The following is a 26179-nucleotide window of genomic DNA, read 5'->3' on the forward strand; positions in this document are numbered from 1 at the left end:
TTTTAATCTTTCTCATTTCTGACCTTACCAATGTCTCTTAATAATGTTTTGCTTGTATGGTTATCCATGCTACAGTCCTTTTTCAGTCGCTGATTATTCCTTCTTGTCTGTATCTGCTTGTAATAAGGCCTCCCTTTTTGAGTTCCAGCTAAAACAGAGCATAGTTGTCTTATTTTCCCACAGAAGTGCCCCAGCCAGGCCTGCTTTGTTGGACTTGTCTAGAAAGTCAAGTTCTTGTCAAATTACTATCCCAGCATGCTTTTGTTCAGTTACCTCTGACCTAAATTCTGCCATATTAAATAGGTTTTATGATGCTACAGCTTGAACTGTGAGGCAGAGTAAAGGTTAGTGCTCCATGTGGAGTTGTGAATTTTGAAGCTCCTTTCGACAAAGTGCACTTTCTTTTCTGCAGTACCAAAAAGACTTTGGAAACATAGAGCAACATATAGAGAACTCTGGAGGAACATAGCAGGTCAGGCAGCATTTATGGAAAGAAATGAGCAGTCTCCATTCGGACTGAGACTCTTTATCAGACTTGGAAATGTAGTTCCCTTTCCATTCCTTTAACTATGAGAATAGTGTTATGTTTTTAGTAATGCAGTATGGTAACAGGTCCTTCTCACCCAATGAGCCTGTACTGCCCTATTACTCCCTTGTGACCAATTAACCTACCAACCCATACGTCTTTGAAATGTGTGAGAAAACTAGAGTACCCAGAGAAAACCCATGCAGCCACAGGGAGATTGCCAAAATTCACACTTTTCCTTGGACTACATGCATGGGATTTGCAAAGATCATTTAAGTATAGTATGTTTGCCAGATTTTTTTTGCAGCTAGACCACTGCTCATGTCAAAGCTCTGAGTTCAAGTTAGATTGTGCCACTTCCCTATGGGCTTTCAATTGAAAGTAACAAACATGTTATTCCATCAGTGGGAATGCAGAGAAATCCCTGTGCCGCAAGATTACAGCCCAGTGAAATTTTCCATCCTCAGCCTGTCATAATCAGTTTACTCATTTGCATGCTTTTGGAGCACACCAAAAATCATGTTACTCTTCAATGTGATTAATGCCAACATAAAATCTTGTAAAACGCAGCTAAGTTTGGATGGGTAAATGCTGACTTCCTCCTTCACTTCCAAGTGCTGTGAACTCTTAGTAACCATGTAGCAAAAGTGAATTTTAATAAATGGTATTTAATGTTCTCTACTTTCCACTGTAGCCCATGGAACCTTTGATAGGTCTTATTCTTTGAGAGTAATATTTTAGAAGTCCCAGACATGCATTTAAAAAAAACTTGCCTCTGAAGTATGCAATTCAAAATCGAGATAATCAGGAAATTATAGGCTGGTTAGTCTCACGTCAGTGGGAGGAAGGCTATTGCAGAGGATTCACATGGATATGAATTATGAGCATTTGTTAAAACATGATCTGATTAGGGCCAGTCAGCATGGCTTTCTGCAGACCAGGTCATATCCTATAAACTGGAGGGGTTTTTTTCCGGAGAAAAGATATTGAGGGTGGCTGTTGTCTATATGGATTTAATAAAGCAACTGACCAGGTTCCTTGTGGCAGGCTGATCCAGAAGATCAGTATGCATGTTATCCATGTGACTTGATGGTTGGACTCAGAGTTTATACGAATATAGCTTGATCTAACATCCAAGTGTTCTTAATTTCCATGTCTTGTCTATGTGGGGGGCGTGGTAAGAAAGAACAAAAATTCCTGATGCGTGACTTGTGGCTTTTTAAGTGGATTTGTTTTCAGTGTGCGTTATGATCAATTTGTATTCTAAACAATTTGAAAACAATACTTCCTTTCAGAAATTATTGTATCATTAGACTAGATAATCATTCTAAATTTAACCTGGTTTAAACGTAAATTTGAGGCTGTTTATACTTGAAGTGTTCAAAGGAAGAAATGTACATTGCAATATTTTTAACATATTGCTGCTTGTTAGTTGGACAAGTTGTTTTAGATTCATAAAGCATTTGTATAAAATTAAATGGTGATATTGCAGAAATTGTTCCTAGCCGAGCTGGAACTGATTCTAGATTGGATCAGCGCCTTTCCTTAATTATAAACTTTAACCTTTTCTGTTCAGACCACATCTGTGAATAATTAGATTGAAAGGGAGGAAAGAATTGTTTTAATAAAAAAAAAGCACTTGCGTTTCTTTTTATTTTACAATATTAAAGATATACATAAATGCAAGGTAAAATTTCAATCACTTGCTAGTAATTGGGTTTCAACATTCAGCAAATGTGATGTTCTTTTAATGCTGAGCTGTTTTCTCTCTGATAGGAAGGACTCGATGAAAGATGACAGAAGAAGTTATTGTTATTGCAAAATGGGATTACACAGCACAGCAAGATCAAGAACTTGACATCAAGAAAAATGAGCGATTATGGCTGCTGGATGATTCTAAAACTTGGTGGAGAGTGAGAAATACATCAAACAAAACTGGTTATGTTCCATCAAACTATGTAGAAAGAAAGAACAGCTTAAAAAAGGGGTCACTGGTGAAGAACATTAAAGATACATTAGGCAAGTAAACACTTCACTAAGATTCTTTAATGTGGTTTTAAAGATTTTGCGTGTTTCTTTTGATCCTTCAAAGTGTAGTGTTCTGTCTCATTTGCATGAAGATTTAGGCAGTGTCTCATTCAGTCCTCCAAATGAGGTAAAAGGGGACAAAATTTGGTTTCCTTAACCATCGGAATGCATTTGGATGACTTTATGGATGGTCTGTCATCAAATTAGAAAGATTTTTCTGTGCTGCAGTTTTTTCATATCTCAGTAGTGTTGTAATATTTCAGATGTAGTGCCTATAAAAAGTATTCGCCCCCCCACCAGAAGTTTTCATGTTTTATTGTTTTATAACACTGAATCTCAGTAAATTTAATTGGCTTCTTTTTGACACTGATTAACAGAAAGTGAAAACAGATCCCTACAAAGTGATCTAAATACAAACAGCATTGAAATCTGCAGCACATTACAGGCTCTTTGGCCCACAATGCTGTCCACAATCCTGGGAAAAAGCCTCTGGCTATCCACATGATCAATCCCCCTCATCATCTTATACACCTCTATCAGGTCACCTCTCATCCTCCATTGCGCCTAGGAGAAAAGGCCAAGTTCACTCAACCTACTTTTATAAGGTACGCCCTCCAATTCAGGCAACATCCTTGTAAATTAATTACAAATATAAAGTACAAAATAATTAATTGCATAAGTATTCACCCGCTTTAAGTCAGTATTTAGTAGATGTACCTTTGGCAGCAGTTACAGGCTTGAGGCTGTGGATTGGTCTCTATCAGCTTTGCACATCGAGACATTCTAATTTTTTCCTGTTCGTCTTTACAAAACTGCTCAAGCTCTGTCAGGTTGCATGGGATCATGAATGAACAGCCCTTTTCAAATCCAGCCACAAATTCTCAGTTGGATTGAGGTCTAGACTCTGACTTGGCCACTCCAGGACATTAAATTTGTTTTCAAGCCGTTCCTGTGTAACTTTGGTTTTGTGCTTGGGGTCATTATCTTGCCGGAAAACAAATTCTCTCTCAAGTTGGAGTTCTCTTGCAGACTGCATCAGGTTTTCATCCAGGAACTCCCTGTATTTTGCTGCATTCATTTTACCCTCTACCTTCGCAAGCCTTCCAAGGCCTGCTACAGTGAAGCATCTCCACAGTATAATGCAGCCACCACCATGCTTCACAATAGGGGTGATGTGTTTCTGATGTGTGATGTTTTGGCTTATGCTAAAAATAGCATTCAGTCTGATCAGTTTTGGTTTCCTCGGACAATAGAACCTTCTTCCAGCTGACTTCAGAGTCTCCCACATGCCTTCTGGTAAACTCAAGCTGAGATTTCATGTGAGTTTTTTTTCAGGAGGCTTTCCTTTGCCACTCTCCCATAAAGCTGCAACTGGTGAAGCACCAGGCAACAGTTGAAGGTGCAGTTTCTCCCATCACAGCCACTGAAGCTTGTTACTACTTCAGAGTTGTCATGGGTCTCTTGGTGGCCTCCCTCACTTGTCCCCATTTTTCACGGTCACTCAGTTTTTGAGGACGGCCTGTTCTAGGCAGATTTACAGCTGTGCTGTATTCTTTCCATTTCTTGATGATTGACTTAACTGTACGCCGAGGGATATTCAGTGACTCGGAAATTTTCTTGTATCCATCTCCTGACTTGTGCTTTTCAATAACCTTTTCTGCAGAGTTGCTTGTGGTGTTCTTTTGTTGGCTTGGCGTAGTTTTTGCCAGGATACTGACTCACCAGCAGTTGGACCAAATGGGCTACAGATAAACCAAAATCTATCAAGGATGAAAAGATTTTTTTACTGAAGCACCTCTTTTCATGCAGGAAATAGAGCAGGTAATTTACAGTGAGCAAGTGAGTGCAAACAGCAGTGAGATTAGTAACATAACCAAGTAACATTTTTGATTGAAGGATAAGGGTTAGCAAGAACATTGATATCTTCACTGCTCTTCAAATATTCTTTTTAATATCGGAGAGCAGAGAATTAATGTTTTCTCAAGGAAGACAACTGCGATGTTAACATTCATTTACAGAATATGAAAGCAAGGATGCAATGCTGAGACTTTATAAGGCATTGGTCAGACTATATTTGGAAATTTGTGAGCGTTTTTAGGCCTCTTTTAAAAAAAGATTGTGCTGGCATGGGAGAGGTTCCAGAGAAGATTTACAAGAATGATCTTGAATGAAAAGGGTTAATGTATGAGGAGCATTTCTTGGCTCTGGGCCTCTACTCGCTGAATTTTAAAAGAATGAAGAGGGATATCTTTGAAACCTACCAAATATTAAAAGGCCTAGATAGAGTGGATGTGCAGAGGATATTTCCAGTGGAGGGAGAGTCCAGGACCAAAGGGCATAGCCTCAGAAACAGAGGAACAGAGATGAGGAGGAAGTTCTTTAGCGTGGTGTATCTGTGGAATTCATTGTCATAGGTGGCTTTGGAGGCCAAGTCTTTGGATATATTTAAAGTGGAGGTTGATTATTTCTTGATTAGTAAAGGCATCAAAGGTTACAAGGAGAAAGGTTGAGGGGGAAAATAAATCAACCACGATTGAATGGCATAGCAGACTCTGTGGGCAGAATGGCCTAATTCTGCTCCTCTATTTTATGATCCAGCTTTTGACAGTACAGTGCTTCTTAGTGGGTTTCATGCCCAAGTATTCTGCTGAATTCATTAACATGAGATTTTGCACATCCTGGAAATACAGGGCAACAGACACAAAATACTGGAGAATCTCAGCAGGTCATGCAGCATGTATGGAAGTGAATAAACAATCAACTTTTCGGGCCGAAACCTACCTTCAGGATTGGAAAGGGAGGGGGGAAGATGCCAGAATAAAAAGGTGGGAAGGGGAAGGAGGTCTAGCTAGAAGGTGATAGGTGAAGCCAGGTAGGTGGAAAAGGTAAAGGGCTGGAGAAGAAGAAATCTGAGAGGAGAGTGGACTATGGGAGATGGCAAACATGGAAGAGCACCAGAGGGAGGTGAAAGGCAGATGAAGAGAAGGATTAAGAGGCCAGAGTGGGGAAATAGAAGAGGTGAAGGGAAAAATGATTACCAGGAAAAGAGATTGGTTCATGCTATCAGCTTAGAGGCTACCTAGATGGAATATAAGGTGTTGGTCCTCCCTGAGAGTGGCCTCATCATGGCAAAAGAGCCAAGCAACAAAAAAGCGTCACCTGCCCATTCACCACCTCCCTTACCTCCGTTCATAGTCCCAAACAGTCATTCCAAGTGAGGCAACAGTTCACCCACAAATCTTTTGGGGTTGTTTATTGTATCCGGTGCTGCCGAAGTAGCCCCCTTTACATTCGTGAGACCCGACATAAGTTGGGGGACCGCTTTTGTCAAGCACCTCCATTTCATCTGCCAAAAGTAAAATTTCCCCAGTGGCCAACCATTTTAATTCCTATCCCCCTTCCCGTTCTGACATGTTGGTCCACGGCCGCCTCTTTTGCCATTGAAACTGGTCTGTATTCTCATGGCACTTAGACCTGAGGTTCTCAGTGCTGTTCTGAATGTTGCAACCACTTGAATGATGATGGGTCTGAGATTCACAAGATAAAGTGGAGATGTTCCAATTTTTAACAGATGCTTTGACAACATTGTTAATCTGTTCAAATGTCCACAGGTTAGTCACTTGCTGAAGCAGTTTGGAATTGGATGCCTGTTTCAGAAGTCTGAACAAGTGATTGGCAATGCCTACCCAGTTGAGCTGACTGAATATAACTAAGGCCTCAATGCTGGGGAGTTTTTCTGGGAGAGGGCGCTGATGTTGGTTTGCATATCCTTCCAGTAAATTTGGAGTACTTAGCAGTGACAATGGTAGTATATTTCTCATGTCTTGAGGTGCTTGTTAAAGATGGTTCAAATCTTAGAAGCAAATGGGAGGACGGTGTTCGCTAGTGTCTCTTGCCTATGAATTTTTGTGCCAGTTTTGAGATTTTGGTATTCAAACATCTGTTTACTCTGGTAACCAAAGGATGTCCTGGCAGACTGAAAGCCGTGAATATTGTCATCAATGTCTGTCTTTAAGAGTTGGGTCCCATGATATGGGGAGTAATCTGAGGTTTCTATTAAGTACAGGTATTTCCCCAACCTATGTACAATACTCCTACATGTATGTACTGCTGGCCTCTCCCTTCCCCTCACCTTCATACTGGCTATCTACCCTCTTCACTCTCAGTCCTGCTGCAAAGCCATTGATAGTTTCTTTCCATACTACAGGTGCTTGACCTGCTGACTGAGTTCCTCCTAGAAAATGGTCTTTATTTACTCCAAATTTCAGCAACTGCTGTCTCTTGCACCTTGAAGCAGTGAATGTCAGTTAATAAATTTAAATTTGAGATTTCTTGATAGCTTTGTAATTTGGGAGGAAGCTGAGGCAATGGACATTTTTGGGGTACTGATGGTAGTGACATTATTGAATGGCAGAATGGAATTAAGAGACCAAATGTCTTGGCTCTTTCCTATATAACTACTTTAGATGTGCTCTCCCTTTGTTTATTTCAACATATGGGGAGTTGCAGTTAATTAAAATTTTTTCATTGCGGTTACTGCATACCAGATAAATACAAATGAAGTAAGCTCAAATTAGCATTCCCTAACTTGCTGGTAAATGCTGGCAGTTTCAAATATCATTTTTCCTTGTAAGTATAATAAGAATAAGACAAGTTATGTTTAATTAATTACATTTGCTTTCATGTTTTAATTAGATTCTAAATGTGTTAATTGATTTTTAATATTTGTAATTGTGAAAGTCTGGACCATCAAATAGCATTTAGAAAAACTTGATAACTTTGTTTTTTCTAGCTCTTACATTTTTCCTGCATTTCTGTGGGTCAAGCTTATTCTGGCTATTCATGTAACTGCATTATGTCATGAAAAACCTGCCAAGCCCTGCTCTACACAGTTATGTAACTAAGCACACCTCCAATACCATCTATAAATTTAGCAGAATTTCAGATGTTGACGAGCAAGTGTACAGGAGTGAGATAGATCAGTTTGTTGAGTGGTGTTGCAAGAATAACCTTGCACACATCAGTAAAAACAGAAAATTGATTCTGGACTTCAAAAAGGGGAAAGCATCACCATATGTTATGGAGGGGCCATCGCAAAGGATGCTCCATCATGGGCACTGGCCTCCCCAGTATCCAAGATGCCTTAAAGGTGATCCATCCATCATTAAGGACCCCCATTACTCAGGACATGCCTTATTATTGCTGCCATCAAGGAGGTGGTGCAGGAGCTTGAAGACACACTCACTGTTTCAGGAACAGCTTCTTCCCTTTTGCCATTAACATGAACACTACCTCACTACTTTTCCTCTCTTTTTGTACTACTTATTTAATTTTTAAATAGTAATTTATAGTTTTATTATGTATTGCAATATACTGCTGCCACAAACAACGAATTTCACAACATACACCAGTGATAGTAAATTTGATTCTGAAATAGCTCTCCCCATTTCGGATCTTCCCATTTTTTTTATGACTTAGGAGACTATTTGGCCCATTGGATATATGCTGGATCTGGGCAACTTTCAGCAGGTTTTCATTTTCTTTGCATATCTCAACGGTGAGTGGAAGTCATATGCTGCATTACAGGTATGTAAGTTCTGGGTCATTGATCTGTCTTACTTCCAGTACAACACTCAGAGGCAAATTTTACATTAGGACCATTACAGGCTAAAATTAGGTGGAAATAGTATAGAAAGTGATTGGAATCTGAAACATTCTGTTTGTGTTGGTGGTAGAAGTAGTTAGTCTTATGAATGCAGTGCCTTTATTTAAGAAAGGTGACAAAGAAAAATCTGGGAACTATAGACCAGTAAGTCTAATATCTGTGGTAGGCAAGTAACTGGAGAGGATTCTCAGGAATAAAGTATATGCATATCTTGAAGGGCAGGTTGATTAGGAATTATCAGCATGACTTTGTGCATATGATATCATGTTTTACAAACTTGATCGTGTTTTTTGATGAGGTGACCACAAGAGCTGATGAGGACATTCTCTGGAAGATTAGATGGCATGGAATCCAGTGAGAGCTGGCTCTCTGGATACATAAGTGGCTTGATAGAAACTGGATGATGGCAGAAGATGTTTCTCAGCATGGGGGCCCGTGACTGGTAGTGTGCCTTTGATCTGTACTGGGCACATTATTGTTTGGCATCCATGTCAACTACTCTGATATGAAAGTATAAATTATGGTTAATAAGTTTGCAAGTAACACCTAAAATAGGTGGTATGGTGGTCGGTGAAAAAAGTTATCAAAAGTTACAGGAGCATCTACATACATCAGTGAGTAATTGGGCTGAGGAATGGCAAATGGAATTTAATTCAGATAAGTGTGCAGTGTTGCATTTATTTTTGAAAAGTCCAATCCAGGTAGGTATTTCACAGTGAGATGCAGGACCCTGGGGAGTGTTGTAGAACAGAGGGACCTTGGAGTATATTCACCTGCTTCACTGAAAGTGGAGACACAGGGAGACAGGATGATGGAGGTGGCTTTTGGTATGCTGACCTTTGTAAGTTGGGGTATTAAATATAAAAGGGGACATGGAGAACCTGGAGGTTGTAGGAGGTTATAGAGGCTATTCAGGATGCTGGTGAAGACACACTTGGAGTATTGTGTTCAGTTTTGGTTGCTCTGCTATAGGAAAGATATTATTTTTATTCTTTGGAGCGTAGAAGGTTGAGGGGGGACTTGATAGAGGTATTTAAAATTATGAGGGGGATAGAGTGGATGTGGATAGGCTTTTTCCATTGAGAGTAGGGGAGATTTAAACAAGAGGACATGAGTTGAGAGTTGGAGCCAAAAGTTTAAGGGTAACACGAGGGGGAATTTCTTTACTCAGACAGTGGTAGCTGTGTGGAACAAGCTTCCAGTGGAAGTGGTAGAGGCAGGTTTGGTATTGTCATTTGAAGTAAAATTGGATAGGTATATGGACAGGAAAGAAATGGAGGGTTATGGGCTGAGTGCAGGTCAGTGGGACTAGGTGAGAGTAAGCGTTCGGCACGGACTAGAAGGGCCAAGATGGCCTGTTTCATGCTGTAATTGTTATATGGTTATTACTCTGTAAAGAGTGCAGAAAAAGATTTACGGTGACACTGCCAGAATTTGAGGGGCTGTGTACTAGGGAGGGGGTTGAATAAGCTAGTATTTCATTCCTTCGTGCCTTGGAGACTGAGCAGTGATGTTATGGAAGTGTATTAAATTGAGGGCATAGGGTAAATGCACTCAATCTTTTTACCCCAGAGTTGGGGTGTCAAGAATTAGAGGGTATAGGTTTGAAGAATGGAAAGATTTAGTAGGAATTTGAGCAACAGCCTTTTTTTACGGCAGGTGTGATATCTTGCCAGAATCACCTGCTATAGTGGGTGGTTGAGGAAGTTACAGTAACTTTTTAAAAATCAGTTGCACAAAATACATGGTTTGGGAAGGCATATGATGGGCTGAAGGGCCTAATTGCATAGTTGTCTTATGGAAAGGCTTAAATGGCTATAGGACAAATGCTGGCAAATGGAACTAGCTTGGATAGGGCACCTTGGAGAGCATAGACAAGTTGGACGAAGGTCCTGTTTCTGTGCTATATGACTCTGACTCTAAATGCAAAGACATTGAAAGCTATGGAATTGGTAAAGATAGGAATTTGGTCACAGGACCTTTTTTCTGCTATATAACTATGATTCTGATTGTAATCTTGCACTTGTATGCTAGAACAAACATCAAAGTTGGAGAACTAGCTGTTGATCTTCTTCCCAGTCAAATGCAAGTTGGCAGACATTAGTCAATCTTCATCTGATGCTTAATGAGAAAGCAGTTGAGAAGCTTACCAGGACTGCACTGAAATCCATCTAAGTGTTCTCAGAAACAGTATTTGGTGCAAATGTGTACTAAATATTTGTGGTTGACAGGAGTATGGTGTTTGAGGGGTTTTTTTTAAACTGAAATTTCTCTAAAGTTTTGTACTTTTTTTTCAAATTCATGGAATGAGAAGTTTGATTGCTGAAGGTTGGTACTGCACTAACGCATCTGTATCATGTTGATGGTTTAAAAATAACTTTGAACTGTTAGGTGGTGAGTAAAATGCCACAGAATATGTAATCTCTGATCTACAATGTTTACTTGGCTGGTTATGTTGAGTTTTGAGTGAATGTTGTTCCCAGGATATTGGTGAGGGATCTAATCAATGATAATATCTTAGTGTTGAGGGTCGGTGATTGGAGATGGTTATTGGCTGGCAGTTCTGTGGCATGAATGTTGCTTGCATTTATCAGTCCACACTTGAATGTTACCTGTCTCAGTCTTGCTGCATACAGTTCTGTTTGTTGCTTCATTTGCTGAGGAACTGTCAGTGATTAAAATGGTTCCCAATTCAAATAATTTTATAGAATTGAGCAATGTGTTTTGGTTCATTATTGCTGAAGTGTCTTTCACCCTCCTGAGACTGTATATATTCTCAATTATTAAATTGCCAATGTTTAATTATTTTAATATATAATTGGTTGTAAACATTGACATAAATTTAGAAATGCCAAAAGCTTTGACTCTGAAATTTCAATATTCTTGATGCAGTGAAATAAAAATTCAAAATGACAGGGAAGCAGAAGTTTGAAGATAATGGTTACATTTTTTTTTTGACATAATGCTTCGTCAGGGCTGACATCAGCCACTGTTCAGTTCCATTAATGATAGCGGTATGTATTGTAATACGTATGTATTCATCATTTCCCAAGGTTGATTGCATTTGGAATCTGTGTAGAGAAGATATAATAGACTTATTATTTCTATAACTCTATCTTCAGAAGCATTTTTCCAGAACTGGAATTCTTCAGATTAATTAAGGATTAGCAAAACTAATTGTCCCTGCATAAAAGGTTTGCTTTCAGAGCTATTAATGAAGTGTGTCTGCCTCTTGTATTTGACAGCATGTGACGAGTCATGAGGAGGGATAAAAAGCAACCTTTAAATTAAGCTTATGGTTGTTTGGTCATATTGCCTATCAGATCCATCATGTAACCTCTGGGGTGGTGTAGCTTGAGTGATTAGTGCTGTCCCACAAGGTTGAATGTTTAGTTTATCTGGGTTATTAATGAATTCTATTTGATAGACTTTATTTGATAGTCACACCATGCCTTAAGTGAATCTTCTATATTAATTGGTAGTTGGATGATACATCCCCAAAGTAAAATAGAGGCAACCAAACCTCCACCAGTACCCTTTGATGCTTCAAAAATTACATAGAAACATAGAAAACATATGGCACACTACAGGCCCTTCGGCCCACAAAGCTGTTCCGAACATGTCCCCACCTTAGAACTACCTAGGCTTTACTCATAGCTCTCTATTTTTCTAAGGTCCATGTAGCCATGCAGGAGTCTCTTAAAAGACCCTATCGTTTCTGCCTCTACCACTGCCACCGGCAGCCCATTCCACGCACTCACCACTCTCTCTGTTTATATATAAAAGAAGCTTACCCCTGACACCACCTCTGTACCTACTTCCAAGCACCATAAAACTATGCCCTCTCATGCTCGCAATTTCAGCCCTGGGGAAAAGCCTCTGACTATACACACGATCAATGCCTTTCATTTCCTTGTATCATCATATTTGACCTACCAAAATGAACCACCTCACACTTATCTGGATTGAACTCCATCTGCCACTTCTCAGCTCAGTTTTGCATCCTATCAATATCCCGTTGTAACCACTGACAGCCCTCCACACTGTCTACAACACCCCCAACCTTTGTGTCATCAGCAAATTTACTAACCTATTCCTCCACTTCTTTATCCAGGTCATTTATAAAAATCACAAAGAGTAGGGGTCCCAGAACAGATCCCTGAGGCACACCTCTGGTCACTGACAACCATGCAGAATATAACCCATCTATGACCACCCTTTGCCTTCTGTGGGCAAGCCAGTTCTGGATCCACAAAGCAATGTCCCCTTGGATCCCATGCTTCCTTACTTTCTCAATAAGTCTTGCATAGGGTACCTTATCAAATGCCTTGCTCAAATCCATATATACTACATCTATGGCTCTACCTTCATCAATGTGTTTAGTCACATCCTCAAAAATTCTATCAGGCTCATAAAGCACGACCTGCCTTTGACAAAGCCATGCTGACTATTCCTAATCATATTACGCCTCTCCAAATGTTCATAAATCCTGCCTCTCGGGATCTTCTCCATCAACTTACCAACCACTAAAGTAAGACTCACTGGCTTATAATTTCCTGGGCTATCCCTACTCCCTTTCTTGAATAAGGGAACAACTTCCACAGCCCTCCAATCCTTTGGAACCTCTCCTATCCTCATTGATGATTCAAAGATCATTGCCAGAGGCTCAGCAATCTCCTCCCTCGCTTCCCACAGAGGCCTGGGGTACATCCCGTCTGGACCCAGTGACTTATCCAACTTGATGCTTTCCAAAAGCTCTAGCACATCCCCTTTCTTAATATCTACATTCTCAAGCTTTTCAGTTCACTGCAAGTCATCACTACAATCACCAAGATCCTTTCTCGTAGTGAGTACAGAAGCAAAGTACTCACTAAGTACCTCCGCTACTTCCTCCGGTTCCATACACACTTTTCCATTGTCACAGTTGATTGGTCCTATTCTCTCATATCTTATCCTCTTGCTCTTCACATACTTGTAGAATGCCTTGGGGTTTTCTTTAATCCTTCTCATGGCCCCTTCTGGCTCTTCTAATTGCATTCTTAAGCTCCTTCCTGCTAGCCTTATAATCTTCTAGATTCATATCATTACCTAGTTTTTTTGAAACTTTTATGAGCTCTTCCTTTCTTGACTAGATTTAGAACAGCCTTTGTGAACCACGGTTCTTGTACCCTACCATCCTTTCCATGTTTCATTGGAATGTACCTACTCAGAACTCCCCTGAACATTTGCCACATTTCTTTAGTACGTTTCCCTGAGAACATCTGTTTCCAGTTTATGTTTCCAAGTTCCTGCCTGATAGCTTCATAGTTCCCCTTACTCCGATTAAACGTTTCCTGAACTTGTCTGTTCCTATCCCTCTCCAATGAGATAGAATTGTGATCACTATCTCCAAAAATGCTCTCCCACTAAGAGACCTGACACCTGACCAGGTTCATTTCTCAATACCAGATCAAGTACAGCCTCTCCTCTTGTAGGCTTATCTACATATTGTGTCAAGAAACCTTCATGAACACACCTAACAAACTGCAACTCGTCTGAACCCCTCACTCTAGGGAGATGCCAATCAATATTCGGGAAATTAAAATTTCCCACCACAACAACCCTGTTATTATTAGTCGTTTTCAGAATCTGTCTCCCTATCTGCTCCTCAATGCGCCTGTTACTATTGGGTGGTCTATATAAAAAAAAAACACCCAGTAGAGTTATTGACCCCTTCCTATTACTAACTTCCACCCACAATCCCTTCATGGCATCCACCTTTTCTGCAGCCGTGACACTATCTCTGATCAACAGTGCCATGCCCCCACCTCTTTTGCCTCCCTCCCTATCCGTTCTGAAACATCTAAAGCCTGGCACCTGAAGTAGCCATTCCTGCCCCTGCACCATCCAAGTCTCTGTAATGGCCACAATATCATAGCTTCAAGTGCTGATCCACACTCTAGCCTCATCGGCTTTATTCATGATACTCCTTGCACTAAAATAGACACATCTCAAACCATTAGACTGAGCGCGTCCCTGCCTATCCTGCCTTTCGCACTGTCTCCAAACTTTCTCTATTTGTGAGCCAGCCTCCCTTTCCTCCATCACTTTAGTTCGGTCCCCCCCCCCCCACCAGCAATTCTAGTTTAAACTCTCCTCAGTAGCCTTAGCAAACCTTCCCACCAGGATATTGGTCCCCCTCCGATTCAACCTGTCCTTTTTGTCACACCTGCCCCAAAAGAGGTCCCAATGATCCAGAAATCTGAATCCCTGCCCCCTGCTCCAATCCCTCAGCCACGCATTTATCCTCCATCTCATTCTAATCCTATACTCACTGTCCTGTGGCACTGGCAGTAATCCCGAGATTACTACCTTTGAGGTCCTGCTTCTCAACTTCTTTCCTAACTCCCTGTAGTCTTTTTTTCAGGACCTGCTCTCTTTTCCTACCGATGTTGTTTGTACCAATATGTACCACAACCTCTAGCTATTCTCCTTCCCATTTCAAGATATCGTGGACACGATCAGAAACATCCCAGACCCTGGCATCTGGGAGGCAAACTACCATCCGCGTTTCTTTCCTGCGTCCACAGAGTCACCTATTTGACCCCCTAACTATGGAGTACCCATCACTGCTGCCATCCTCTTCCTTTCCTTACCCAACTGAGCCATAGGGCCAGACTCTGCCAGAGGTGCGACCGCTGTTGCTACCCCCAGTAGGCTGTCCCCCCTCCCAACAGTACTCAAGCAGGAATAGTTATTGTTAAGTGGGACAGCAACTGAGGTATTTTCTAGTACTCTGCTTCTTGCCCTTCCCTTTCCTGACTGTTACCCACTTCTCTGTCTCCTGTGGTCCCAGAGTGACTACCTGTCTATAGCTCCTCGCTATCACCTCCTCACTCTCTCTGACCAGACGAAAGTCATCAAGCTGCAGCTCCAGTTCCCTAACCTCATCTCTAAGCAGCTGCAGCTCGACGTACCTGGTGCAGATGTGGTTGTCCGGGAGGATGGGAGTCTCTAAGACCTCCCACATTTGACACCCAGCACAGAAAACCGGCCTCACACACATACGCTCGGTCTTTATTTTAAACAGATAACGTACCTGGCCTCAACCCGTTATCGCCTAAGCTCCATTGGAGCCAAAGCCTTCCTACTCTGTCGCCCGCTCTGTAAATCTGTCTTCCTTTTAAACTCTTCCCACTGTTTTCACTGGCTGACCTCCATGCACTTGCGCAGTCATGCCCCGTTCAAACTGCCGAAGAAATAACTGCATGTTCATTTATTACTTCCTGGAAGAATTAAATAAGTCTAATTCTCTCCAACAAGGAAAGTGTAGGAGCGGAGAATTTGTGAGATTAATGTAGGAACACTAGGAGTAAATTATCAGCCCTGAAGTCAGCCCTGGTAGCGTATAGGACAATTTGTCGCCAAAGGGGTGGAATATTTGCCAAGTTGCAGTGGGTAACAGATTGAATAATATAGAGCATGCTCATTACCAGCCTAGAGCAATGAAAGTGAAATATCACACACCAAAAGGTGTGAGTCTTAACACTGGATTAGAAAGTAGTTCAGTATTGGGTGTGTGTGAGAGTCTGGTTTAGAATTCAGGTGTGGAAACACATAGATTGTAGCAAATAAGGGTGAAGGGCAGGCATAAATAGTTTTCTGGGAATGTATTGTGGTAGTAACTGAAACATGGTATCAAAAATTAATAGCAGCTATTCCATATTTCTAGATGCATGGTGCTCAGAAAAGATCCAGCAAAATAAAATAGTTGGACAGCAAACCTTATCAAGGTTGGAGATGATGTCCTCAAACCTTCATAAATGTGCTAAGAAGCAAGAAGAGGTTATATTACTGGAAAAATTCTGAGCCACCACTGAATGAACAAATTTGTAGATAAAGTAGGAAGATGTTCAAGAAGTGTACTGTTCTGTTTGGGGACAATTACCCTAATATTGCTTATGATAATGTTTGAGCAAAGGTGAGAAATGTGAGACTGAACCTTTAATGAGTTTTTGCAGAAGTATCAGCATCCATCATCAAAGATCCCCACCTTCCAAGCCATGCCATCTTCTCACAGCTATGATCAGGCAGGAGGTGCAGAAATCTTAGTTCAAACACCACCAGGTTCAGGGATAGTTATTCCCTTACCCACCATCAGTCTCCTGAACCCATGGGTATAACTTCATCACTGCTACTCTGAATTTATTCCATGATCCACCGACTCACTTTCTAGGACTATTTGCATTCATGTTCTCAGTATTTTGTTTGCAAAGTTTCTGGCATTTTGCAGATTGGGGTTTGTCAGTCTTTATGTACATTTTGTAAAATTCTGTTGTTTTTTCCTTTTAAGTGTCTGCAAGAAAACAAATCTCAAGGTAGTATATGGTGTTAACATATCCATACTTTGATAATACATTTACTTTGAACTTTGAAGTAAATAAATTTTGGTGGAGAGAAATACAGACCTAATGAACAAACAAGAGGCAGATAAAATACAGCACAGAGAAATGCCAAGTCATACATTTTAACAGAAAGAACAAGGAAAGGTGATATAGACTAAATGGTACAGTTTTTAAGAATGTATTGAAGCTGAGACTTGAATATATATGTTTATGAATCTTTTAAAATAACAAATATTGTAAGATAGCTTTTAATGCACATGGGATCACGGGTTTTACAAGTGCAATAGGAGGAGGCCTTGCTAATTTCTATGAGACATTAGTTAGTATTAACAGGAGAATAATGTCCAATTTTGGTCATAATACTAGGAAAAATGTTACTGTTCTTGACAGCATGCAGGAAATAATCCCTGGAATATTCCTTGTGTTGAGGGATCTCATCAGCAGCTGGCTTTCTCTTTGGACCAAAAAAAGTTGAGGGATATACAAGATCATGAGGCTCAAATTTGGAAAAACAAACAAATGGATGTAGTTTCATAATAGAGGGAAAAAGAAATAATAATGGAACATTTTTTACATATTAGAACAGAAGAGCAAAGGAACAGCCCCTTAAGCCTACAGTATCTGTGCCAAGAATGTTGTCAAATTACATACTTTCGGTCTGCTCATGATCCATATCCCTTTATTCCCTGCACATTCATACCAGCCCTGACAGCATGTTCCAGGCACTGACCTCTATCTTTCTGCCCCACCCATCCCCTTTAAACTTCCTTCCACTCACCTTAAAGCTGTGCCCTATAGCTTTTGGCATTTGTACTCTTGGTTGACGGGGAAGCGGCTGGCTGTTTGTTATAATCATCTTTGAGTCTTCCCCTTGGCCTCCAATGCTCCAGAGAAAACAATCCAAGTTTGTCTATCCTCATATCCTCTAATCCTGGCAGCATTCTGGTAAACCTCTTCATTATTCCCTCCAAAGCCTTCATGTCACCCAGGTAACTGGTGACCAGAATTGAATGTAATGCTTCCTGTGTACCTAAATCAAGATTTTATACAACTGCATAGTCTCGAGACTCTGTAGTCTATGTCCCTAATGATGAAGGCAAACATGATGTACGCCACCTTTACATCTCTAATTGCATTGCTGTTTTCTGAGAGGTATGCATTTGGCCCCTGAGATCTTCTGTATATCAATGCCATTAAGGGTCTCCAAAGTATACCACCTTTCACTTGTCCTGATTAAACTCCATTGGCCATTTCTCTGCCAAATCTAATAACTGATCTGTGTCCTGCTGAATCCTTTGACCACCTCCACTGTTCAGAATTCCGCCAACTTTGTATCATCTGCAAATTAACAAGCCAACCCGTCTATATTTTCATCCAAGTCCATTTAATATAGTTTATGAAATTCTATGTGGACAAATTCACTGCTACCCTCCTCAATCACCTTGATTACCTTAAAAAAAAAATCCCACTCAGATTTGTAAGATATGGCCTGCTCTGCACAAAGCTGTGCTGACTGTTCTAAATGAGTTTCTTGTTTTTCCAAATATGAATAACTCAACTCCTCTATCTAATTATGCTCTCCAGTAGCTCTCCCTGCCATTGATATGAAGCAGACAGGCCTATCATTTCCTGGATTATCTTTCTTTCCTTAAGCAAAGGAACAGTATTGTCTATTCCAGTAGCTTTGATTTGATGCTTATTTTATAAGCCAATTGGATTGCTTTGTAAAAGCCTGTAATTACATGGAACAAATAATGCTATAAAAATTCTGATTAATGCATTAGAGGACTTATAAGTAAAATTGCTCCTATTCTGTGCTTTCTTCTATGGTTTTAATAGCAATTTTTGATTTGTATCTTTCACTTCTCTCTAAATAATTGTTACCACTTTCTTTAGACTATTTTAGCATGATTTCTCATAATTATATTTGAAGCAACATTATTCATGTTTTTATACTGTTCAATGCAACCATAGGTTAGTACCAACAATATAGTCTAGTTAGAAGACAATGATAAAATGCAACATCATATGAAGACTAGTTTTCAATGGAATAAAATGCAAAACCACTAATGCTGCCTGACTGCTAACAGCACAACATTGAGGAAGTTTGGTGAGATGGCATTTTTATGTAACACATGTTAGAAATTAACTTGAATCATCTTCTATAGTGGCTTTGGTAGCTTGTTATATTTCTGGGTTTCTTAAAATCTTTATATCTTTGTTTTCATGATTTGATTGGAAGTGTTAATGTGAGTATCGTTTGCAAGGAAAATGAAGCTTTTTATGTACTGTAAAATATAAATGTGCTTGAAGATGGTAGCTTTGTCAATCTGGAGTACATAGATCCTTGCAATATTAACATAACTTTCCTCTTCAATTTAAGTTGAATGATGGACAAATTGAGTGGACTGGAGGTATGAAAAGGGAGAGAGGAAATTCTATCGGTAAAGCAACTCAACACGGGCTTCTGCTGAAAAGCCAAGAAAGCCAATATTTTGCAGGAAAATAAGTCTTTTGCAGGAAATGCCTGAAAAATTACTTTGTAGAATTAATAAGAAAATAACTCTGACCAAAATATTAATATTTGATTTTTGGAACTAAGTTTTGGAGTGTATTTTGAATTGCTTTTGGGTAGTGAGGAACTAAAATCATATCTGAAATACATGATGATTTAATCTGGAAAAAAATTGAATAATATTTCTTATGACATTTTGCAATGAAGCATGCATTTCAGTGCTTCTATATTTGAAAATTTAGTGGTTGCCAAGCAAGTAGTCATTTGCCTTTAAATGCTTTCTGCTAAACAAAGATTGAATATTAAAAAGAATAAAATCCTAGTCTTTCATTGCTCTTTTAATAATGTTTATTGCATTTTATACATTACAATTTATTTTTTTTAATCTTTTGTATTCTCCACACAGGTTTGGGTAAAGCAAGAAGAAAGACAAGTGCAAGAGATGCTTCCCCTACACCAAGCACAGATGCAGAGTTCTCAACAAATGGTGGAAGTTTGGACCGTATATATGATTTGAATATACCAGCATATGTCAAATTTGCTTATGTGCCCGAGAGAGATGATGAGTTATCGCTTGTGAAGGGATCACGTGTTACTGTTATGGAAAAATGTAGCGATGGTTGGTGGAGAGGTGGCTACAATGGACAAGTTGGTTGGTTTCCATCTAATTATGTTGTAGAAGAAGTTGATGAGGCCACTGCTGATTCACCCAGTTTTTTCACTTCTAGACTGGGAGCAGCAGTCAGTAATGGGCAAACCACAAAAGTACTTCATGTGGTACAGACTCTTTACCCATTCAGCTCTGTCACAGAGGAAGAACTAAATTTTGAAAAGGGTGAAATTATGGATGTCATTGAGAAACCAGAGAATGATCCAGAATGGTGGAAGTGTCAAAATTCTAAAGGACAAATTGGTCTTGTTCCCAAAAACTATGTAGTTATCTTAAATGATGGACCTCCTATGGGCAGTTCACATGCTTCTCAGATTAGCTATACTGGCCCATCTTCAACAGGAAAGTTCGCTGGAAAGGAATGGTACTATGGTAATGTCACACGGCATCAGGCTGAAATGGTTCTAAATGAGAAGGGAATTGATGGTGACTTTCTTGTTAGAGATAGTGAATCATCGGTGAGTATCATGCTGCCCTAGTCAGCAAATTGATGTTTTTGTGTACCTTGACATTTTTTGAGATTGTATGAGAATGAATTAACATACAACTGTTGTGAGTATTTTCTGGCAATATTGATGGTTATCAGAATGCTAGTTTTTTGTTTACTCAGATACAATTTCATGCCAAATGTATTTTTTAAGTGCCCTGCACATGTTGCAGTATTTGCCAGTTTTGCAAACACATTGGCTTCTTTCACTCAGCAGAAATGAAAAATATAATTGTGATGCTTGAAATATTAATACATCTAGGATAGGTTTTTCTTTAGTGTTTGCTTGAATATACTTCAGTCATCATGTATGCTTTTTGTTTTGACTTGCATGCCATGACTTACTGTTGATTAATGTTTTTTAAGTGCAAAACAATGGAAATTTCAAAAGTTAATAAAATAGATAGTTTTATTTTTAGTATAACAGGCCAGAATTTCGCAGAAACAGGAAAATCTGGACTAATATCAGTGATCACTAGCTCCTATTTGTACAATGAACAAACATAAGGTCAAACACAAAGATTTTGGAAACCGTCTTCAGATATATTGGCATAGGTTATTTTGTTATGATAGGTTATCTTCACTTCCAAGTTTAAAATTAGTTTGTTCTCTGGTACAAGGCATAATCCTAAATTTCTCTAGATCAAATGCAAATCATTTTTGTTATATGGGCTTCAGGATTATACATAAACTGCCATATAGTTATTTTCACATTTGTTTCTAGCCAGTAGTTTTCAGCAAATTTGGATATAAAACCTGAGTTTATTTTTAAAGGGGGATGTTTAGTAGTCAGCTTTTAAGCCAACAGGTGGCACTGTTGGTATATATGAATATATGAATCTACATGCTTTAATATTATTAAATTTGCAGTTTTGAGCAAAATGGTTTCTCATTTTCCCCTGTTCTTGGTTCTAATGTTCCTGCCTACCTTCCATGTTTCACCCTGCACTTTACAATATCACAGATGTGGCATGTTGGTACAACAGCTAGTGATATTGCTTACAGCTTTGGGGAACTGGGTTCTGTCCTGACTTTAGGTACTGTCTGTAGACTTTGTATGTTCTTCCTGTGACCTTAGATTTCCATCATGTGCTTCAGTTTCCTCACATGTCCTAAAGACACATTGATAGGTTAATTGGCTACTGCAAATTGCCCATAGTGAAGGTAAGTGGCAGCAGAATTAATGGGGAGTTATGTATTGAATTGTGTATTGTAAATGCTAAGTAATACATAAATATTTAACTGCTCCTGTGAAACCCTTCGTTATTCCATTTAATGGAATCATTATTCATCCCAATAAATCTAGCTTTAGTGCTTCCTATTCATTGGCCTTTTACTGCATTCCTTTAAATCATTCGTAAGTATAAAACACTAAAGTATGAAGTAAACTGAAGAACGTTTTCTAATTTGCAGTCCCCACCCCACCAACATCTGGAATAGAAAACCTCCAACTCATTTTTAAGACACTAAAACCTGCTATTGTATATTAGATGTTTACACTGTCTGCTGTGGAAATTGTGTCCTTTATATCCATGACAGGTTAACTTAATCTGGTGAGAAACTGTAGCTTTTGATTTTATGGTTTGCCGTCAATACAGAGTTTAACCACTTATCCAGTATGGCATCAAAAGAAAACAGTCTGCTTGGATTTTCTGTTTGAGTTTCTGTGTAATAATATTTTTAGTGAGACTGACGGAAGAAGCAGGAAGAGGAAAATGTATTTTGTTAGATACCAGATGGTTCAGATTACTGTCGGCATTAGCTATATATCCTTGTCAATACCTCCTAAAATATACATTCTTCCTTTTTAAAGTTGTTAAACTGTGTGTCCACACGTTTTCCAGGTTTCCCTTCATTTAAAGACGAGAACATTGTATCTGCATGCCATCTTTCAATTTGTTGACAGTGATTCTTTAGAATAATTTCAACAGGAAATTAATATGATTTCAATTTAATTCCATATCTTTTCTATGACAAAATTTTATTTGCTAATGTTTTGGTGTACAGATGACTACCTACAGTTTTTAAACTTTAGTTTTCTGAAGTGTTAAATTTTTAATTCTAATTGTTTTTTGATCTGTACATTCCATTAGTTTTTCATCATTAACAAGAGAAAATCTGCAGATGCTGGAAATCCAGGCAACACACGCAAAATGCTGGAGGAACTCAGCAGGCCAGGCAGCATCTATGGAAAAGAGTACAGTCAATGTTTTGGGCAGAGGCCCTTCATCAGGATGTCCATTTCCTCCAGAATTTTGTGTCTGTTGCTTCAATTTTTCATCATTGTCTAGTTTTGTTGTTGTTGAGTGCTGTTGAGTTGGTCTTGACTCATGGCAGCCCTATGGATTGTGTAATTGTCCATAGGGTTTTCATGGCAAGATGTGGAAGTAGATTGCTAGGACTTTCTTCTGCACAGATACTGCTACTGCCCAGGTTGGGATCTGGCCAGATTTGAACTCGGGACCATCTGCCTCAAAGTCCAGTGCTGATGCCACTACATCACTGGCTGATATCAAGTGTCTAGTTTTACTCTTTGTAAAATAGAACAACAAATTTATGCATCAGTGAAACTCTTTAAGACTATAAAACTTAAAATATTACAGAAGAGTACAGGCCTTTTGGCCGTGATGTTGTACTGACCTTTTAAATTGCTCATAGATCATTCAATCCTTCCATCCTACAGAGCCCACAATTTTCCTATTATCCATGTGCCTATCTAAGAATTCCCCCTCGTGTCTGCCTCTACCACCTCTCTTGGCAGGTTATTTCACACACCCATTATTTTCTGTGTAAAGACCTTGCATCTGAAATTCTTCTATACTTTCCTCCAATCACCTTAAATCATGCCCTCTTATTCTTTTTGACTTGGGGGAAAGGTCTCTGATTATCTATTCAATCTAGGCCTTTTATCATGTACACCTCTATCAAGTCATCTCTCATCCTTCTGCACTCTAAAGTGAAAAACCAAGCTCGCTCAACCCATCTTCGTAAGACACATCTCCAATCCAGGCAGCATCCTGATAAATCTCCTTTGCACCTTTTTTAAAGCTTCCACATTCTTCCTATAATGAGGTTATTAGAACTGAGCACAATACACCAAGTGTTCTTCCAACCAGGGTTTTATAGAGCTGCAACATTACCTCACAGTTCTTGAACTCAATCTCCCAACTAATGAAAATGAACACACCATATGCCTTCTTAACAACCCTATTAACTTGTCATTGGAATTAAATTGAAACAATTTATATTAGAATAAGGGCTCAGCTACAATTAGGGATATTGATATCTTTGTGCTCTGGATTGAATTCCCAGGATTAAGAGCAAAAATGCATTCCTTGTAGTACTGCATTTTGGGGAATCTGGTTGAGGGTGCAATCCTCCATTGATAATTTCACAGAAATGTAATTGTTAAAGTTTGACAGCCAAGGCAATATGTAGTAGTTACCTGTATTGGGCAAGCTGGACTGTATCCTGGCTTGCTTGGTTAATGGGGATTGTTCCTGGGACTGATAGCAACTTCTCTCTATTGGAACGCTGGTGAGATCACAGCTGTTTGGCTGGAAATGCAGCTAATGACAATGTTTTGCATAAGGATTGCAGGACAGCAAAGTGCATTACACAACCAAAGAGAATGTATTTATTTTAAAGCGCAGATGGGGCACAGACTTGTGGCTGTTTGGACACCAGCACCAAGTGCTGTAATTTGAATTGGCACTCTCAAGGTGTATTAAGAATATCAAGTGGGGTACCAGTGCATAATAGTTTAAAATACCAGTCAATATTTCAGCAGTTGTACTTAGTAATTTGTATAATTTTGACAGCTAGAATATTCTACCTCTCATTGCTCTCCTCATATTACCTCATTAGGTATGTGGCATGAGTGTGAATAGATTAAGTCAGAAAGCTTGGTACAAATGAAAAGGAAGAAATTTACTGTCCCGTTCTCCACCCACAACCCAATCTGTTACTGGTGTAAAATGATGTAGTTTTGTGAAAATGATTAACTCTGAAGTGCCTAGCAGCTTTTCCTTCAATCGTCAGTTTTTCCCAGTCATTCGCAGGTTTCTTTCACATCAATTCTGTGGGTTAATTAGAGGTTAACAACTTAGTACGTCCATTTTGTTTGCATAACTTGATCAAAATGTATATGAAATTCAGGAGCATCGCCCAGAACTTGGCTTTGTAACTTGATTTCTGATGAAGTTGCAACCTGCCATTTGAGTTCACTGTATCTGATCAGTTTCCTAAATGTGTATGGTGTCTCCTTAAACATTTGCAATTACCTTTGAGAGAAGTCTAATTCAGTAAAATTAATTGAATGCATTAATGAATAAATCGGACATTAATTTTATTTCAGTACAATCTTGGTCTAGAAACGTACTGTGTAACCATAAAGGACACAATCTAATGAGATGGTGTGAATGTGTTAGTTTGATCAGATACTGTTGCTGGAGTAAATGTTTGAAGGTTGGCTTTATGCAAACAGTATAATCAGAGCCAATTATTTTTCTCTTCCAGCCAAGTGACCTGTCAATATCATTAAAAGCATCAGGAAAAAACAAACATTTCAAGGTCCAGCTAGTAAATGGAGTGTATTGTATTGGGCAACGTCGATTTAACACAATGGATGAATTGGTAGAACACTACAAAAAGGCACCTATCTTCACAAGTGAACATGGAGACAAGTTGTATCTAATCAAACCCCTGCAGTGATAAAGGCTACAGACCTGGTGGTGACCAGGTTTTGCAAAGTCTTAGGTCTGAACAATTATAAAGAATAAAGATGTTAAGAGGTTCTGATACATTGTTTTCTATGGATTTGCCTCTTTGAGTGTCATTAATTATATTTTTCTTTTGTATTTTATATATTTTCCCTGTTTATTTGCCTGCTTGTCTTTAATTCTATTAAACATGTTGCCTTCCAAAGGTTATGTTGAACCTCTTCACTTTCTTAGTGTTCACTTTTGTACTCGCTTGGTCTAGATTTTCCCAAATGTACACTTAATTAGCTAGAAAATGGATGATTAGAAGATGCTGTCCTTGAAACTGCAGTGTTAATTAATCCAATTAAAACATTCACTAATTATATTCTTTTTGAGAAAACTATCGGGCACAGTTTAAATGCACTGAAGCTACAGCTAATTAAGAGAAAATAGATATAACAAATGTGGCACCGAGTACTGTACTTTTTGCTTATGAAGTAGTTACTGAGGTTTCCTAGAATCTAGAAGTGCTTTACTCTGTACTCTATATAATTTTAATTTCACATAAAGAGTATATCAATAGAATTGTCAACACTTGCTAGACTACGAAGGAAGATTGTAGAAATAAGTGTAACAAATTTTGATCTGTAATTTGCATCTAGTGGAAAGTACACGCTTAGGGTTAATGGAAATCAGGTGTCTGTAATGTAAGAATCTGAACGGCAATGTTATCTGTGCTTTCAGCTGTGCCACTCTCATTATGCTTGTTTCTTGCATCCTTATGCTTGTTTCAAGTAAATAATACGTATTTAATTGTCACCATAATATGTAGCAGGTTGTTGACACTAATAAGTGAGATTAATAAAACTGATCATTTTGGGGGTTACTAGCATGAGATGTGTAGTTTGTGATTTTTTTTTACACTTTACACTACATCAGCTTAAGATTAAAATGCTGTGAAGAAAATGTATTCTAGCTCTATGTTTAACATCATTTTAGAAGCATAGTTTTAGTACTATGGTTGTGTAATCAGCCCAAAATGAACTTCAAAATTATTGCATATCATCATCCCCTTAAGCATTTGTCTCATTTTTCTATGACGCAATATGATTTTATTTATGCTAAACAAAGTTATACTTAGTTTCTCTTGAAGAAACCTACTTTTGTATTTGTCATTTTATGAAATTGTGTGTCTAAATGA

At 38.9% G+C, this 26179-nt stretch overlaps 1 protein-coding gene across 4 annotated transcripts in view; it reads left to right on the top strand.

The window, feature by feature from the left end:
• Positions 1-25870, top strand: part of nck2b (NCK adaptor protein 2b) — a 74661-nt gene extending 48791 nt beyond the window's left edge. For 3 of the 4 annotated variants that reach the window (XM_073043546.1, XM_073043550.1, XM_073043549.1), the window contains exons 2-4: positions 2303-2545; positions 19525-20246; positions 24794-25870. In XM_073043546.1, coding sequence (XP_072899647.1) covers positions 2320-2545; positions 19525-20246; positions 24794-24988 — 1143 coding nt within the window. In that variant the 5' untranslated portion in view covers positions 2303-2319 and the 3' untranslated portion in view covers positions 24989-25870. Of the gene's footprint in view, positions 1-2302; positions 2546-8032; positions 8112-19524; positions 20247-24793 lie in introns of those variants that run through there. The other variant, XM_073043551.1, reaches the window with a different exon arrangement.
• Positions 25871-26179: the final 309 nt, after the last annotated feature.

This window comes from Hemitrygon akajei, chromosome 4 (genome assembly GCF_048418815.1).
Source record: "Hemitrygon akajei chromosome 4, sHemAka1.3, whole genome shotgun sequence".
NCBI lineage: Eukaryota > Metazoa > Chordata > Chondrichthyes > Myliobatiformes > Dasyatidae > Hemitrygon > Hemitrygon akajei.